Source organism: Pseudorasbora parva, chromosome 10 (genome assembly GCF_024679245.1).
Source record: "Pseudorasbora parva isolate DD20220531a chromosome 10, ASM2467924v1, whole genome shotgun sequence".
NCBI classification, from domain to species: domain Eukaryota; kingdom Metazoa; phylum Chordata; class Actinopteri; order Cypriniformes; family Gobionidae; genus Pseudorasbora; species Pseudorasbora parva.
This window is the reverse complement of record NC_090181.1, coordinates 21,102,721-21,120,813: the sequence shown is the minus strand read 5'-3', so window position 1 is coordinate 21,120,813 and position 18,093 is coordinate 21,102,721. Positions and strand designations below refer to the sequence as shown.

At 38.2% G+C, this 18,093-nt stretch overlaps 1 protein-coding gene, 1 long non-coding RNA gene and 1 other non-coding gene across 3 annotated transcripts; 2 read left to right on the top strand and 1 right to left on the bottom strand.

The window, feature by feature from the left end:
* The first annotated feature begins 207 nt into the window (after positions 1-207).
* Positions 208-323, top strand: LOC137091684 (U5 spliceosomal RNA). The gene has a single exon (XR_010908128.1). It is a non-coding gene; the product is annotated as a U5 spliceosomal RNA (small nuclear RNA).
* Positions 324-3,080: 2,757 nt separating this feature from the next.
* LOC137091221 (uncharacterized) lies at positions 3,081-5,622 on the bottom strand. The gene is made up of 3 exons (XR_010908053.1): positions 5,497-5,622; positions 4,267-5,252; positions 3,081-3,604 (listed from the first exon to the last, which is right to left on the bottom strand). It is a non-coding gene; the product is annotated as an uncharacterized lncRNA (long non-coding RNA).
* Positions 5,623-6,931: 1,309 nt separating this feature from the next.
* On the top strand, positions 6,932-17,514 carry iars2 (isoleucyl-tRNA synthetase 2, mitochondrial). The gene is made up of 23 exons (XM_067455447.1): positions 6,932-7,238; positions 7,318-7,440; positions 7,603-7,756; positions 7,903-8,051; positions 9,321-9,370; positions 9,509-9,618; positions 9,721-9,811; positions 9,894-10,009; positions 10,099-10,268; positions 10,454-10,544; positions 10,676-10,827; positions 11,552-11,712; positions 11,790-11,892; positions 12,372-12,465; positions 12,610-12,718; positions 13,191-13,293; positions 13,377-13,502; positions 14,262-14,393; positions 14,492-14,598; positions 14,723-14,868; positions 14,954-15,144; positions 15,746-15,890; positions 17,016-17,514. Exons 1-23 carry the CDS (start codon positions 7,059-7,061, stop codon positions 17,159-17,161), a joined length of 2,949 nt encoding a protein of 982 aa, XP_067311548.1. The 5' UTR covers positions 6,932-7,058; the 3' UTR covers positions 17,162-17,514.
* The last annotated feature ends 579 nt before the right edge of the window (positions 17,515-18,093 follow it).

The window sequence follows — 18,093 nt, the reverse complement described above, 5'->3', positions numbered from 1 at the left end:
TTTTGATGAATTATCCGGGCGTTTATCCACGCGTACGTTATCCAGGCGTTTATCCACGCGTAGCCTACGTTATTCAGACGCAAAGTAAAAAAATATAATTTCTCACATACGTCGCCGCCACGCCGCCGCGCACTTTGAGCGCAGCTCCGACACGTGACCGTGACGTCTAACGTCTCGAATCCTACGTCTGACGCCTGAATACTATAACAACTCGAGTTTCTCTTCATTCACGCATATATCTTTCGCCTTTTACTAAAGATTTCCGTGGAGGGGAACATTTGTGAGTTTTTGCTATTTTTGGATGCTCTGCTCACAGCAGAGCCAAAATAAAAAAAAAAAAAAAAAAAAAAAAAAAAAAAAAAAAAAAAAAACGCCTGAATACTATGGGATTTTGGCCAGACGGCTGGCGAGCGTATACACGTTAGTTCTCCTCTGTTTGCTTAGCAATCTACGTATTTTGTATAAACCACCCCTCATATAGGCAGCGCTGAAGCAGCGCGTGTGTAAAGCAGTAGCAGCGCGCGCACTTTTTCCTTTCACACAGGCAGCGTTTGTGGCGCGCAGTTGTCACGCGCAGTTGTGTACAGAGTACTCTCTTTAATGGATAAGTTTGCATTTCTCTTTAATGTATTTGAAATGGAAATAAAGCAAAGATTAATCATGAAGCTAATTTTATTTTTAAAAAATCGTTTCACTTGTTTCTGATGTCTTTTTATTTCGTTTAGTGCGAGTTTTTGATAGAAGAAAGGCCATCGCACTTTATGTCCATGAAAAGCACACTGCTAAAAAGAGAAACTTCAGGAAATTGTCTTGAAATATAGGATATGCATCAAATTTACATGCATTACCCATCATAAACCTCTTAAAGATAATTCATAAATGACTGTAATAACTAAGAGGAAACTTCTTAATGATATAGGCCTATTGTAGGCTAAATGAGCAAAGTATCTAAAAACGTTTTTTTAAAAATGACAAAATAACGCACATAGTCTATCTACATGTCTACTGTATGTGTGCTATATTCATGTGTGTATATTCTATTTACCTATCCATATTTAGTTGTTCGTTCGTGAGACAACGAAAGATTGTCAAAAACACTTTAAAATGACTTAACATCAGCACCCAGAGCCGCTCACGGTCACCAACTTCCTCCCATGCTTTCATTCACTTGCAAGTCTTAATAAAGCTAATTGTGTGGATTATAGAGAACTGTGTGCTTCTCAACCTTCACGATGAGACGAGCGTCATGTTTTTTCAGGTGCACTCTGAAGAACACTGCCTGTGACACTACATGCTTTTGTTTATCGTTTCTGTTTTTATGCCAGCGTATAGTTATAATAGCTATATACATAATTTAATTCATATTTCATTTAAGCTAAACTGGCATACATTATTTAAAATTAGTTTTGTCTTTTGTAGTTCAGGCAAAAACTTACGGCAGTGACAGTTTTTGTGTAGAACTTTTTTTTTTTCCACAGCGCCGGATGTCATATGGTGACTGAGAAACACACGGAACACTTCACTAAATTATTTAATGGTTAAATGTGTTATTTTTCATGTTAACCAGGTTAATTTTGATCAGAACAATATAGTGTGGCTTTAATTCATCGTGAGCAGCGCGTCAAAAATAGACCTGGCGCCGAAACGATCGCGGCACTGCCGCTTCTGCTCTGCTCCTGCTACGCGCCGCTGCGCTGCCTCTGCTGCCGGTGTGAATGCACTCATCTGTTTTTTAAAAATAAAATTAGCTTCATGATAAATCTTTGCTTTATTTCCATTTCAAATACATTAAAGAGAAATGCAAACTTATCCATTAAAGAGAGTACTCTGTACACAACTGCGCGTGACAACTGCGCGCCACAAACGCTGCCTGTGTGAAAGGAAAAAGTGCGCGCGCTGCTACTGCTTTACACACGCGCTGCTTCAGCGCTGCCTACGCCCTGCTGACGCATACAGTGTGAAGCCGGCGTCAGCCTGCGCCGACCCTGCTCTTTTATATACCACTTCGTAGCTGAGTTGCTGTTGTTCCCCGTTGCTTCCACTTTGTTATAATACCACTAACAGTTAAACGTCAAATATTTAGTAGTGAGAAAATTTCATGAATGGACTTATTGCATCTATCACGGTACCACGTTAGAATTCACAGAGCTCTTGAGAGCAAGCCATATTTTCACAAATGTTTCTAGAAGCAATATACTATATTTAATTAGTCGTTAATATTTCTATATCGCTGTAATCTATTTTTATTTTCACTTTTAGAAATTCTAGTACTTCAACTGATTTATTTCTAATTTTAGTTATTTTTAAGTTGACTTCTTTCATCTAATATTTATATTTGATTTGATTTCAGCTTCATTTAAATTAAAGAACTTTTTTTAATAGTTTTAGTTAACCATTCTAACACTGGAATCTAGTCACGTAATTAAAGGCTTTTTGTTTCAATACTCTAAATGATCAAATCAGGGGTCAAATACACTGTAGATGATCCCACATTTTCACCTGTTTATGGGCAGCACACAGGTATGATATTTACTGTAAATATTCAACATTTAGTCATTCAGTTCACCATCACTTCGCCCCCATGGCATTGTTATAAGGAACAATACAGTCTTTAATAGATATGGGCCAAGATAATTGAAACTTCAGGGTTAAAGACTCACATTTATTGACCAGACATATTGTGTGTCTATGGGAACGTTTATTGAAAGGCTGTTTTAGACATTTCTAAAATACATGAGCCAGGTTCCCCATTTGAGTTTCCGGTGAGCTGGCCACTTATAACTTAAACCATTACATCAGTGGCAAAAAGATGTAACCGCATCTTTTAAGTTAACTTATATTCTTAAATATAGGAACCTCAACTCTTGTTTAAAATAGGATTTTACAGGCCAGTGCTTAATTTAGCTTAAGCAATAACATGATAGAAGATAAGATGAGATGAATGTGCTTCAATCTGGATGGAGAGAAATAAGGGAAGGGAGTTTTGTAACCTGCCTGTTCACTGTTAAAACTGAAATAATGTAGTCAAAAACAGACATTAATATGAATTTGGATAAAAGATGACACATATACAAAACATATACAATCATCCACTTTAATTATACATAGACACATTCTTAATTATTACAAGTTCATCACAATCATTACAAAAAATGTGGAGGAATTGAATTACAGTGGTCAGATTCAGATAGTCAAGAGAAGTTGTGATGATCTTAAACAATTACATGATGGGGACAACTGAGAGCCCAACTGTGTGTTTTTGTCAGGGTGTGGCGGACCTTCAATACAGTATGCAATGGCGAATGTCCTTCAAATTCACAGGTTTTGTTGTTTAAAAAAAATCAATTACAAGTTGTTGTGGCATCTTTCTCTCTTCTGCGTGTCTTCTATATTCAAGAATTGTGGAAAGGTTGGCACTTCATGTTATCTTTGTTCTTCTTGGTCGTCTTAACATTCTCCAGCTAGTTTAGGATCGACTGTGGATGAAGCCCAGGGTGGCTGCTGGGATCAGCAGGCACAGCGCAGTGGGCAATGGACCGAATCCTGCGGTGTTGCTCTGAGGACTGGTATCCTTTTTATCAGTAGAGGTTTGAGTGTTGTTTTGCTACACCAACATGAAGGAGAAGTCAGAATACACAAGCAGATTATTGTACATTACTTTACACTTTTAAAAGTAAAAATGTGCAGTTAACTTAAAAAACTATCTCTGCCTGATCTGACCCTTATAAAAAAAGTATGTTGCTGTAATCAAGTTTAGTCAGGTTGAATTAACTATATTTAACAATATTTTTTTATTTTAAAAATCGTATTAATTTTGATGTTACTACAACGCCTACCCGCCTTTTTTAGGGCCCGGGCACCGATAGTGTGAGGACCCGATTGTAATTTTTGCATGTTATTTTAATTTTTATTTCGAGTAGTTGCTTAAAAATGCACTTTGTTTGGTTTTATTATTATTGTCTTATTTCAAACCAATATTATTGACACTTGTTGAATTAACACGGCTACTATAATGTTATGTAGAGATGAGGGAAAAAATCCACTCCGACAAAAGATCAAAGCTTCTGAATTTACAGTGTAAAGAGAACTGGTGACACTTTTCTTGTATAATCTACATTTTGCATTCAAATGCAACAAATAATTACCAAATGTTTCAAAGTTTATTAAAAAACGTATTAACAAAATAGTCAAACATAAATGAGAAAGATGGAATTTTTTTTTTTTTTTTTATAAAGGCAAGAGATGAAAAAAAATCACATTGCCTACCTCCTGAGATGAAAAGGGTAAGGTTAAAATCAGTATCCCAAAGCACAATGTAATTAGTTTATTCATTTTTATGCCTTTTTCTTCCAGAGACCTTTTTTTCCTGTGGGGTAGAGTGTCTGTGCTCAGTGATGTGAGACAGGAGGGGTTTTATTCTTACAGTGATTGACATGACGTGTTTAGACGCCCGCCCACCGGTTTAGGAAGAGGATCACATCCTCTGTACTGTGCCTCCATCTGTCTGAGGAGATCTCAAAATGAAAGTTGCGTTTTCAACTATATTTTTAAACACATTCTGATCTCACTCCTCTTTCAACTCTACACACCAGAATCTAAAGCATTACTAAATCTCTGTTAAGAGAACACAGTAATACAAAGCTGAATAAAAGATTACATGCAAGACATATACAATCAACCACTTTAATTGTGCATACAGTACAGACACATTCTGAGATGGATTACATTGATCATTTATACAATTTGTAGTACGCATAATATCATTATAGGAATGGAAATTGGGCTGTTTAATTGCACAGTGATTACTGATTTAAGTAATGGAGTTATATAACCTTCTAGATCTCAATCACATAACCTGAGCATGGGAGAAACTCTTGAGTAAAACAGTGACACAACAAAGAGCCCAAAGGTGCGCTTCAATTGGAGGACACTGTATGGGTTTGCAGCAGGTGTCTGTATTCATTTTCATTAGTTAAGAATCCATTTAAAAACAAGCTGTTGTGCGTTATATCTTTATGAATTGTGGAAAGGTTTGTTCTTTGGGTGAACGCTGTCCATTTCGCCACCATCTCAGTTGTGGTCATCTATATTTTCTCCATCCATCAGGATCGACTGTAGATGAAGCCCATGGTGGCTGCTGGGATCAGCAGGTACAGTGTGAAGGGCACAGGACCCAATCCTACAGCGCTGGAATTCGTGGAAGGATTAGAAGACCCTGTGCTTTTGTCTGCAGATTTCTGATCAGGGCTCACCTACACCAAACATGAAGGCAACAGAAAAACAGGAAAAAAAATGCTTTTGGTTTTATAAGTGCTGTGATAACCTGTTTTTGGACCTGTTCGTAGATGCACGTTGCTATCGTTATATTAGCTAATTAATTATATAGATGCTTACTATATGAAAAACATGAACACAGTAAACAATTAGTGAAGCAATCCTTCCATCCTCTTCTAAAAACCTAAGATGAAGAATGGGAAAAAAAATCATAGGACCTACCTGAGATGAAAATGGTAAGGTTATGATCATCACCGCAAAGCACAATATCCACATTGTATTCATTTTTATGCCTGTGTTGTCTTCTTCCAGAGAAGTCTGCTTCTGGACCAAGGGTCTGTGCTCAGTGAAGGGACAGCCTGGACACTTTTATTCCCAAAGTGACGTCAAAACACCCGCCCATGATGCCCTTAGGTTTAGCTACAGGTGAGATCTAAACTGGGTGGAGTAAAAGACCTCCTCCTCCCATCTCTTGAAGATCTCAAAATATGATTTCATGCTTATAATAAACTGTTACCCTTTTTAATTAGCTACTATTAATGTCTTGGCATAACTAACATTATCAATTATATTTTTATAGTTAATAATAGGCTACTATACATAATAAATTAAAAGATATACATTTCAACTATGGTTTTCAAGTCAGAGTGTCTGGAGTAGGCCTAACCATATACATAATAAACTCTTTATGTATATCTATAGGCCTAACCATAGTGTATATATACATCTCGAGCGCTTTATGCTAAAGATATAGCAAAAGTACATTGACAAAACATAAGTAGGCCTATAGCACAAGTGAATATCAAAAAATTGATTATAGTTTTATATATAAACCATTCATTTAAATTGTACCAAAAAAATAAAAAAATAATAATAATAATAATTCACAATATTGGAGTTAAAACTAATGTTTTTTAACTTTTGACCGGTATATCAAATTTTATGTATCAAACATACCTCTGAATAAAAACTTCCTTCTGATATGTCTCAAGCGCTTTATGCTAAAGATATAGCAAAAGTACATTGACAAAACATAGCACAAGTGAATAACAAAAACATGTAGCCTAGTGTTTTTTGTATTTATTTATTTATTTATTTATTTTTAAACACATCATAAAAGCATGTGTAGCTAGAAACTTTCTATTAGAAATATTATAAATTCAGTAGCCTAGTCCGTATGACTGCTACTGAATTTATAATATAGGCTAGTTTCATATCAAATAATACAATAGTATTTGTAAAGAGTAAACATTTGTTGTTTGGTTTGACATAATTGCTGTATGGCTGATGAATCCAGCTTTACATAACAGAAATAAATGACATTTTATATTTAAAATAGAAAACCATTCGTTTAAATTGTACCAAAAAATTATTCACAATATTGGAGTTAAAGCAGTAATGTTTTTTAAACTTTTGACCAGTACTCTATATCAAATTTTACATGTATGTATCAAACATCTGAATAAAATTTCCTGTTGAGTGTGCGCTACGAATTCTGAACTGTACGCCACACCTAATGCTGCCTTCGAGATCAAGCTCCCCCCATTCTCATTAAGTGACCGTTCAGCGCCCTCCTGCGTTTCAAATCCGCAGTCACAACCTGGTCACAACATGAAAAAAGCGTTTTCGTTTGTGTGAAGGGTTTGTCTCTTCGCAGTTCCCGTAGTTGTCCGTCGTTTCAATCGTTCCGGTAGCTACCGAGTGCCGCCTATGCGGAGGAGGAGGAGGTCACATCCCATAACAAACTCTCACCCTGGTCAGAAACTCACCTGTCAGAGTTCCTCATGCTGCTGGTTCGGCGTTCGGCAGTAGGTTTCGGCGGTTTGGCTCGATGGGGTCTCCGCTGTCTGTGCTCCGGAGACGCAGCGGGCCGGTACCGGGACACTGTGCTTTTGCCCCGCACTGACTTCCCCATGAAAGTGAACGGGCCAAACCTCCTGGAACGTGAGATCCAGATCCAGCAGGTAAGAGTGTCAGATTCGGAACTTGCCATACGGCTGTTTGTTTAATAATACTGTTGAACTGTGTTGTGATGTTTTGCAGAAATGTGGTTTTGACCAGCTGTACACATGGCAGAGAGAGAAGAAAGCCAAGAGAGAGTACTGCCTTCATGATGGACCACCGTATGCTAATGGGGACCCCCATGTTGGGCACGCTCTCAATAAGGTACCTCCTCAGTTCATAATCACACAAGTAGATGTTCCTGGATCCACATCCTTCACTTTTCTTTCAAAGACATCACAAAGTCCCTAAACCCACAGGAATAGAGATACTTTCACAAGAGCTTCATAATATGCCATCAGCATCTTTATTTGATCTCTCCTGCAGATCCTCAAAGACATCCGGAATCGTTTCGAGGTGCTGAGAGGCAGACTGGTGCACTATGTGCCCGGCTGGGACTGTCATGGGCTGCCCATTGAGCTCAAAGCACTGGGAGACCTGGGAACCAGTGAGCTGACTCCTCTACAGATCAGGCAGAAAGGTCAGGAGGTCACATATAATAAGTGGCGAATAAGTCATTTGTTTTAATATTGAAAGCTTGTGTGCTTATTTGAAAAACTGCCAGCTAAGCAGAGCTGTTTATTTATGCTGCTTCTGCTGAATCATAAAATGCCTCTCTTGGTTCAGCGAGGGAGTTTGCAGAGAGGGCCATATCTCGACAGCGCTCTGCATTCCAGCGCTGGGGCGTGATGGCTGACTGGGACAACTGTTATTACACTTTTGATGGGAAATATGAAGCGACCCAGCTTAAAGTCTTCCTGGAGATGCACACAAAGGTGATAGAAGCGCTTTCTCTGCAACACAGCTTAACAATAGTTTTTCTTATTCCATATGCAGTTTTCACCAAAAATAATGTCATGCAATTATTTACAGTACTATTCAGAAGTTTAGAGTTAGAAAGTTAAGTAAATATGTTTGAAAGAGGTCTGGTGCATTTATTTGATCAAAAATAAAACAATATTGTGAAATATTTATACAATTTAAAAGGAAATGTATTAAGTTTTCTATTTTAAAGATGACATGAAATGGAGATTGGGGTCTTTTTCCTTATTGTACCATACATCCTAGTGTGGGAATTGGGAATTGATTAGAAAATTGGAAGATTGTGTTTTGTTTTTGCTGTGACTCGCTCCAGTAGACACATCATCAGAGAAGAGAAAAGATGTTACTGCAAGAGGGAGAGGAGATTATTTTTATTAAAGATTACAATGTCACATTAATATAAATAATAATAATAATGATGTGCAGAGATAAATCATAATCAGCACAGCAATATTTAAAAAAAACTATTTTTATTCCTTGGTGAAAATTAAACTTTGATATTATGCGTACTTTTCCAATAACCTCGTCTAGAACAATGTTATATATTTAGTTGACTTGTGCACTTATATTATCCCAAAAGTTTTCAAGAATGTTTAAATCCAGAAATAAGCTGTTTTAACCAGGACACGGACCATGTCCGTGCGTCGCCTATCAATGACATCATACCCACGTTACCCTCGATTTTCTACCAAAGACACTTAATAATGTTTAATCCGACAAGTGAGCAACTGTTTGAATACATTTATTGACAGAAAACGAGTCATTGTTATATAGCTCAAAACAGTGTTTAAATCTTGATTTCTTGATTTATTGTGAGTCCAATGTTACCATGCTGCAGTGTGCAACAGTTGTCTCATAGTAACTGCAGAACGGCTGCAGAGAGTAGCACTATAGCATAACTTTCAACACACTCAAATGTATCTAATATGATAAATCAGCACTGCGTTACCCCACATGCACACGACCAGTTCTTGTCTGCAGCATAATAAAAGCTCTGCGAAATCAAGACTTCATCAAGCTACACTGTTGTTTTGTATAAGCAACACAAAATTATATATTGTGGCTTTAATGTTTAAAAGTGAAATGATGCCTTGCTGGCTGAAAGTATTAATTTCTTTAATATATATATATATATTTTTTTTTTTTACTGCCCCCAAACTTGGTAGTGTACTCACCCTCATGTAATTGAAAATATTCTCACTTTCCCTCATCTTTGTGTACAGGGTTTAATTTATCAGGACTATAAACCTGTTTTCTGGTCACCATCATCCAGGTAGGAGAAACTCAGTGTTTGCAGCCTCACAAAAAGCCCATTAATAAAAAGAAAAAGACACAAAGCTTTGAATTTTAGGTTTTATATGTTATTGTCAATATATGGTATATATTTCTGCTGTCTGTTGCCTCTGTGAAGGACGGCACTTGCTGAAGCTGAGCTGGAGTATAATCCAGAACATGTGAGCCGTGCTCTGTACGTCACTTTCCCCCTGCTCACCCTACCAGCCAAGCTCGCTGTGCAAGCAGGTTTGTATATACTGTATGTACCATATGCTTTATACAGGCCACGTACGCAGAGTTAAAGTTACTTAGCTGTTTCTGATGTCAATATCTTCATCTGTGATTTAGAAAGTTGGGGTCGTGTGTCTGTTCTAATATGGACAACTCAACCATGGACAATTCCAGCCAACCAGGCGGTGTGTTACATGCCCAAAATACAGTAAGTCAGATACTTATGAATCTTATGAACATGATATGATTTAATGGAGATGTCCATGATCACCTGCTTTTCCTCTTCTCAGGTACTCTGTAGTGAAGCGAGCTGATAATGAGCAGCTACTCCTAGTAGCCACAGAGCGCATGAACAGCCTTGCATCTATACTGGGGACAAATCTGGAGAGTTTAAGTACATTTGCAGGTAGAGCCACTGTTATTGGCCAGAACAAGTTAAAATTATGCCTTCTGTACTGGCTTAAGCATTTATCTGCCTCTTTTACTCATCTCCAGGGTCAGATCTTGAAGGTGGAGTTTGCCAGCATCCCACAATTCCTTCAAAAGAAGTGCCTTTGTTGCCGGCTAATCATGTGACCATAACTAAGGGAACAGGATTGGTCCACACAGCTCCTGCCCATGGCATGGAAGACTACAGTGTTGCAACACATTTTAATCTGCCAGTAGTATGTCACTCACACCTGTACAGTATGTGCTGGAATAGTAAGAATTTTGGGTGATTGTTGACTTTAAATCTCGCTCTCTCTCTCTCTCTTTCTTTCTCTCTTTCTCTTTCTCTTTCTCTTTCTCTCTCTCTCTCTCTCTCTCTCTCTCTCTCTCTCTCTCTCTCTCTCTCTCTCTCTCTCTACAGGAGTGCATGGTCGATGAGGAGGGCAGGTTTACAGAACTTGCTGGGGCTGAACTGCAAAATAAATCTGTAATGATGGAAGGCAATGCTGCAGGTGAGAGAGAGAGAAAGAGGTGGACAGATGTAGGAAAGCGAGAATATATGCATATATGATTTAAAGAATATGCATGATAGTAACTAATGTTGTGTGTGTGTGTCTGTTTGTGTGTGTGTGTGTGCGGGCAGTAATATCAATGTTGCAGGCAGCGGGTGCAGTTGTGAAGGAGGAGGACTGTGTCCACAGTTACCCGTATGACTGGAGGACCAAACAGCCAGTTGTTATCAGAGCCAGTAAACAGTGGTTTATTAACACTGCCAGCCTCAAAGACAAAGCTAAGGTTAGTCAATAGACCCAGCAGCATCTTCCACTCTCTTGCAGAGTTTAGCTCCAACCCTAATCAAACACACCTGCTAATCAAGCTAGGTCTTCAGGATCACTAAAGTTACAGGCAAGTGAGTTTTTTTTCAAAGTTGGAGCTAAACTCTGCAAGAAAGTGGCATTTCTGTATTAACTTTCCCCATCCCTGAGCTAGATGAAACCCATCAAAAGCATGCCTGGGTCATATTTTTAACAACCAAGTTCTGCGGAATAATGCAGAATATATTTTACCCACAAATTATTACTTACACACAGCACACACACACACACACACACACACAAACACACACACATCATAGAAAACTTTTTTTTACATTAAAAGACATTTATTTTGTTTTATTTGGAGTTTTACAAACCCCCAAAAGGAGTTTTTTGGAGATTTTGTCAGGTTTTGCTCACTTCTGGGGACAAATATAGTAGGTACACACACACACGTATGTATATAGGAATGTGTGTAAAATATGCTTACCCAGCCCACTCTCACAAAAGATGGTCAGGTCACTTAACACGTGTAGTTTTTCTTGAACTTTACTGGACATCTTTTTATGAGTGCACATATACAACTGTTTGACTTTTTTGATTTGGTTCATTTGGTTAGAAGTACTAGAAATTAAACAGGCTTCCTAATAAGTTTTCAGGTATATATTTTCTGAAGAAAATAAACCTTAAGTGTGTTTGCATAGGACGCCCTGCAGAAGGTGCGTGTGATACCCGAATCGGCTAGGTCCAGTTTGTTGGCGATGTTAGACAGACGAACATACTGGTGTATATCTCGGCAGAGGAGCTGGGGCGTCCCCATCCCAGTGTTCTACCATAAAGAGACCGGAGAGCCACTCTTAAACAAGTATATACTTTCACTGTCATAGACACACTCAAGAAACACATATAAACTACAAGTTTAAGAATTCCCTCTTTTTTTAGACATTCAGTTACACACATCACTAAAGTTTTCTCTGAGAAGGGGAGTGACAGCTGGTGGGCAGAGCCAGTGGAGACATTTCTGACTCCAGAGGTTCTTCAGAAGGTACATTTTCATAGACAACCGTTCAAAAGTTTGGGGTTCGTAGGATTGTTTTTATTTTTTAAGAAGTCTTATGCTCACAAAGTGTACATTTATTTGATAAAAAATACAGTAAAATACAATTAAAAATAAATATTCTGTTTTTTAACCAATTTTAAAATGTAATTTATTCCTGTATTGGCAAAGCAGAATTTTAAGTATCATATGTGCTGATTTGGAACACAAGAAGAAACGTTCTTATTATTATCAATGTTGAAAAAAAAATGTTTTTCATGACAACTGCAAAAAAAATTCTGCATTCATTTAGAAACATTTTAAATGTGTTTGTACTGTTACTTTTGATCAATTTAATGTCATTTCTAAAACATTTTTTTTAATCTTACTGACCCCAAACTTTTGAACAGTAGTGTATTTTTATACCACTCTTTAGTGCGAAATGAAATGCAAAGTAGTATGTTATACATTGTTTGGGTGTTCTTCAGAGTAAAGCAGGTGCAGTATCTGATTATGTGAGGGGTGAAGATGTCCTGGATATCTGGTTTGACAGCGGTGTCTCATGGGCCGCTGTACTAAAGGGTAAGTCATCAAAGTGGTCCTTATATACATGTATTTCTGGTTATTTAAACAATCAGCAAGTATATTGTTGATTGCTTGTCTGGGGTATTTTGGTTTGCTTTGTTGTAGTGTAATAGTGTAATGTCACCTCTCTGTCTCTTTCAGAATCAGACCCACGTGCAGACTCTTATGTTGAGGGGAAAGATCAAATCGGTGGTTGGTTTCAGTCGTCTCTCCTCACCAGTGTAGCTGTTCGGAATAAAGCCCCTTACAAGTTAGTAATAAAAATGCATTTCTATCATGGCAACTCTTAGAGAGTTTAGTATGATAATGGATATGACAGTGTTAATGTATTTGGTTTGGTAGAATAGATCTGCTACGCTGCTGTTATTGCTACTTCTGCTGCTACTACAGAGCAAGTACAGAGACTTGCTACTGCCAGTGCATACACAGACAAATAGCAGGCATTATGTTAGCAATTGCAGCTCTATACAGGTGGAGCCGGAGAAGGTGGAGGATTTCTAAAAGCTGCTACAGCAGACACTAACCAGTATTTTAATGTTGAGCAGCAAGCAAGCTCATTTCCTGTTGATGCAACAGAATCTGCTGCTCCATTTAAGGATGTGATTGCTAGAAGATTGAGTTAAGGACTCAATTAGCCTGAGACATCTAGAGTGTCATGACAGAACTTGATATGTCACATAGATATGTTAAAACATGCCGGTCACTTTCTGTGTGTGTTTCAGGACTCTAGTGGTCCACGGATTTGCTGTGAGTGAGAGCGGAGAAAAAATGTCTAAGTCTATTGGCAACGTGGTCGACCCTGATGTTGTTATTAACGGAGGGAAGGTAAGATATGGTCAACCAATGCTATAATCAAATTGTCATCCAGTCAGTGTTTTCAAACATCCATTTCTCTCTCTCTCTCTCAGGACTTGTCTGTCTGTCCTCCATATGGAGCTGATGTTTTGAGATGGTGGGTTGCAGAGTCGAACGTGTTTTCTGAGGTTCAGATCGGACCGAACACACTGAATGCTGCTAAAGACAGCATCAACAAGGTCTGGCACATATCAAAGCAGATACATTTAATTCCAGTGTTTTTTTTATTCACTTTGAGATTTTTACATATATACACTATTGTTTATACGTTTCAGTAAGGTCAGTAAGATATATTTAATAAATACTTAATAATAAAAAAAGTTGTCCTATCCGCATGTTTAGAGAAATCAGGAGTAATGCAGAGGGGTTGTGTAAACATGATGGGCTAAATATGAGCATTCATTTACTTAATTTGCATTTGCACAAAAACAGATTCATTCTTTTTTTCATAGTTTGCCTTTTCCTGCGACTTATAGTCAGGTGCGACAAATTTAAGCAGCAAAAGGGCGCTCTATGCTGCTCCTGTAGCCTACCCCTGAAAAAATTAACTGAAAAACTGAAATATTAAGCTGATAAGCTGAAATATCAGCTTAATATTTTTTTTAATTGATTTTCGAATAGCCCTACTTCTGCCCTAATGCGACTTATTGTCCAGTGCGAATTATATATATTTTTTCCTCTTCATGACGCATTTTTTGACTGATGCGGCTTATACTCCGGAGCGACTTATAGTCTGGAAAATAGGAAACGTAACTTAATTAAAAAACAGTTTTCCTGTTGTTGTTTTTTTTTACTACTAAAATAAATGCAGCCATGCAGCCATACTTTTTACCAAAACATTAAAAAAACGTACTGACCCTAAACATTTGAACAGTTGTATAGATCGACGTGCTTTTGAGGTAATGACCTCTTATTCACCTGCTCTTCTCTGTCCTCAGCTGAGGAACACACTGAAGTTTCTCTTGGGGAATCTCCAAGGTTTTGATCCACGTTCTCAGGCTGTGGACACTAAACAAATGCACTACGTAGATCAGTACATGCTACACCTGCTCAGAGAGTTCAGCATGAAGGTCAGTCTGAATGTTAACGGGTTACAATGTTTGTACAGGCTGGTCTTAACCAGCTGTACACTGCTGTCTGTCATGTGACGTGTTTGTGCGTGCTGTAGGTAACTGATGCCTACAATGAGTTTGACAATGGCCGTGTCATCCGCCTGCTGCAATCCTTCATCACTAGAGAATTATCCAACTTCTATTTTAGCATCATTAAAGATCGGTAACCACTCATTTCATTATGTAACTTTCTGGTTAAAAAAAATTATCTATTTTTATGCTCAGTAGCAAAAAGACTCATTCTCTCTCTCTCTCTCTCTCTCTCTCTCTCTCTCTCTCTCTCTCAGGCTTTATTGCGACCCTGAGGACTCCCTTGGTCGGAGGTCGTGTCAGACGGTTCTAGAAGAGATACTGGATGGAGTGAGTCGCTCTATCGCTCCTGTCCTCCCTCACCTCGCTGAGGAGGTGTACCTGCATGCTCCGGGACATGATGGTACACACCCAATTTTCATGTAACTCATGCTGTATGTCTACAGACTGGCTACTTCACTGTATGCTTCTCATTTGTCTCCTTGTAGAGGGGGACACTTTGTTTCGTAGCGGTTGGATTAAGACCGATTCAGTGTGGCGGAAGCCAGGACTAGAAGAAGCAGTAGAGGGTGCATGTGCTATTAGAGATTCCTTCCTGTCGTCTATTCCGGGACGTAATGCTGCTGAGTATGACCTCATCATTGCCATTGAACCCGGCCTGTTCTTTGAAATCATGGAGGTACATCATCGATTTTAAAGCTTTTTCACACCAACACAAATGATTGGCACAGAAATTATTTCTGATTTTTGCTTGCGATTTTTGTCTGTTTAGACCAGCGGTGTCAAACTCGGTTCCTAGAGGGCAACTGTCCTTCGGCGCTTAGCTCCAATCCACCTGAACGAGCTGAACAAAGTCTTCATGATTACTAGAAACTTCTTGGCGGCTGTTTTAGAGCTGGTTAGAGCGGCTCTCCAGGAACTGAGTTTGACACCCCTGGTTTAGACCAGTGTGCTATAAATGGCAGACAAGTTAAATGAACATGCAAATTCATTTTTCTGACAGTATGTTTCATTTATAGAGATGCAGAAATAACATAAGAAAGGATGCTAAACAGCTTTTACATTTTCAAATTACATTTTCAAACATCTATTCAGATTTTTGTATTCGTTGTTTACATAAACCGTGTTTTCTTAAGTTTTCTTAATCGTGTAATAGAAAAAAGATTCACCTCTGCACCTCGCATTGACCACATGGACCTTTAAATAGATACAAATGTGTGCCCTATTTGCTTGTGACTACATTCTGTAAGTTGTTTTGTCCCCCCACCAATTTCTGCCAGTCTCTTCAAGAGGAGCCCACTTCCACCTGCTCTCAGCTGACAGAGCTCATGATGGCCTCACGCACGACTCTGACAAACTCTCTCCCGCGGGATTTGCCGTCGGATGCTGTCACAAGCACAGGGAACTTCCTCATCAACCTGGAAGGTGAGATTATTTTCTTCTGATATAAATTTCCCACTGGTTCTACCACAAAAACTAACAGCACATGCACATTACTCCCCTTTGTGACCAGTGATTTGTCATGGAAATTATAATTTTTATTAATGAAAACTAATCTGACATTCCATTTCTGACAACCTCCAGTTGTCAACATTATACAATATAGTACCAAAACAATACTACAGTACCTTCTTGAATACTTACAATACAAACCAAGGAAATTCCTCTCCCAAAGTATGGTGATAACTTCCCGTCAAGAAGCTAGTATCACTGCCTCAAATCAAATATGAGCACCAGGTATTAAGCATCTATACACTATTGACTATACATTTACACTAACTTAGTGTTACTGTCTACCCTGAGTGCAGGTCTTAGTATTCCATCACTTTCAGTACCTTGATTGTGATAATATGAGCGTAGAATCTTTAGCACTTCTATTTCCAAACTGTAGCATTATATATGACACCACTTCCCAAGTTGCCCTTTTGCAGGAACAACGTTTTACTGACAGCCAGCTGGGAGCACTCCAACAGACAACCAACAGACTCTTCGAACAGGAAAATACACAAATATTTATTACATAATTCATTACATAAGTTTTCTCCACTGTTATTAGTACTAATCTTGTGATTGGCTATAATGATCTAAGCTAATCACATGACTGTTAATTCTATTGTGGTAAACATTTTTTATTTTAAAAGTCTCCTTTTACCTTTTCTTGATGCAGGTCATTACATAATTTATTGCAACATAAGCACATTCTTCCAAAGCAAATGCAGGAACTAAGTTAAACTGATTAAAGAATTAACAAAGGTTTCCATCTTCTTAATACACCTTCTTTGCCACTTTTTCCTGCAAAACACTGGAAATGATTTAAAATAATTTATTCTTTCATTTGAATTATATTTATATCTTGCCTTATATTTGGTTGGGCTTTGAATATTGTGTTGGACTATGATGGGCATTTAAGCCAAGAGAGTTGAGAACCACAGGTTTTGACAAAATTGGTAACATGTGGTTTTATTTTCCCAATTATGAAAATTTGTAAAAAAAAATATTACGGAACTCTGAAGTAATCAGGTATCGATCTGCTCATCTGTGTGTCTGTAGGGGGAGTGATCCGTGAGGAGAGTTCATACAGCGTAGCAGCGATGCCCACCTCTCTCTCACGCTGTCCGAGATGTCGGCGATATACAGCAGATGAGCCAGACTGCCTCTGCCCACGATGCCAAACCATGCTAGAAAATACAAAGTAATCACCCGGACTGTTGTCATGACTACTCCCCACCCACTGGCCCTCCTCCTCTACCACCTTTGGCAAAAAAGGCTGCAAGGGCTAACATGGACCGGTATGAGGCTGCTATTGTAACAGACAGAAAGTTGTCTGAAGCTGTGGGAGAGGGGGATCATATTACTCAGGGGTCGGGCAGGAGATGAACTGTTATAAATGAATAAAGCAAGAATTTGGAAGGAAAAACCAAACAGGAGATTCTCATCTGAGGAAACCCGTTTCAGAACACCCTTACAATATGAGCACTGACCCGGGATCTGTGTTAAGTTGACAAATTTTAAAAGTGCCGTTCTCTGCTATAGGTCAACTTATTGTCAGTACACTGAAAAGAGCATTTGTGTATGCATGTGTCAAATTGTGCTCGGGTTTGCGGTGGGTGGGAGGTTTGGTTTAACACGTCTAACTTTATTTTCTGTAAATTCAAGTCATGAAGGGGTATATTTTATTGGGACATTTTGCACTTAAAATGTACTTGACATACATGCAGACATTTATGAAAAATAAGCAGAAGCAATTTGTGAAACCATTCTTTAATTGTGACTGATTGAATGTTGCAGGTTTTCAAAATTGTGCACATTTATTCTGCTAATTTTTATAAATGAGGCAAAGTGAGAAGAGAGTTTATCAATTTTAGTTTCTCGGCTTACCTGTAAATGCTTTATGATGTGAGTTTTATTTCTAAGCCAATAAACTACATACAGGAAAGAGAATGCCTCTTAATGTGAATCCTAAAGGTTAAGCATCAGTGTTCATCATATTGGATGAGTAAGTCATGTGTCGATCAATGTTTATAAGGAAAAAAAGCGAAATCCCCTGTCTTGGATTTAATCGTTTGAACCATGGTGTCTTTTTGATCTGGAAAGGTTTTGTTTGTCTGGAGAATATTAGTATCTGACT

Excerpts from the sequence above, each read along its gene's own strand:
- iars2 (XM_067455447.1), top strand. The coding sequence starts at position 7,059 with ATGCTGCTGGTTCGGCGTTCGGCAGTAGGTTTCGGCGGTTTGGCTCGA. Across the intron at positions 10,545-10,675 it reads GATGGAAGGCAATGCTGCAG|TAATATCAATGTTGCAGGCA; the intron begins GTGAGAGAGAGA and ends GTGTGCGGGCAG. Across the intron at positions 13,503-14,261 it reads CTAAAGACAGCATCAACAAG|CTGAGGAACACACTGAAGTT; the intron begins GTCTGGCACATA and ends CTCTGTCCTCAG.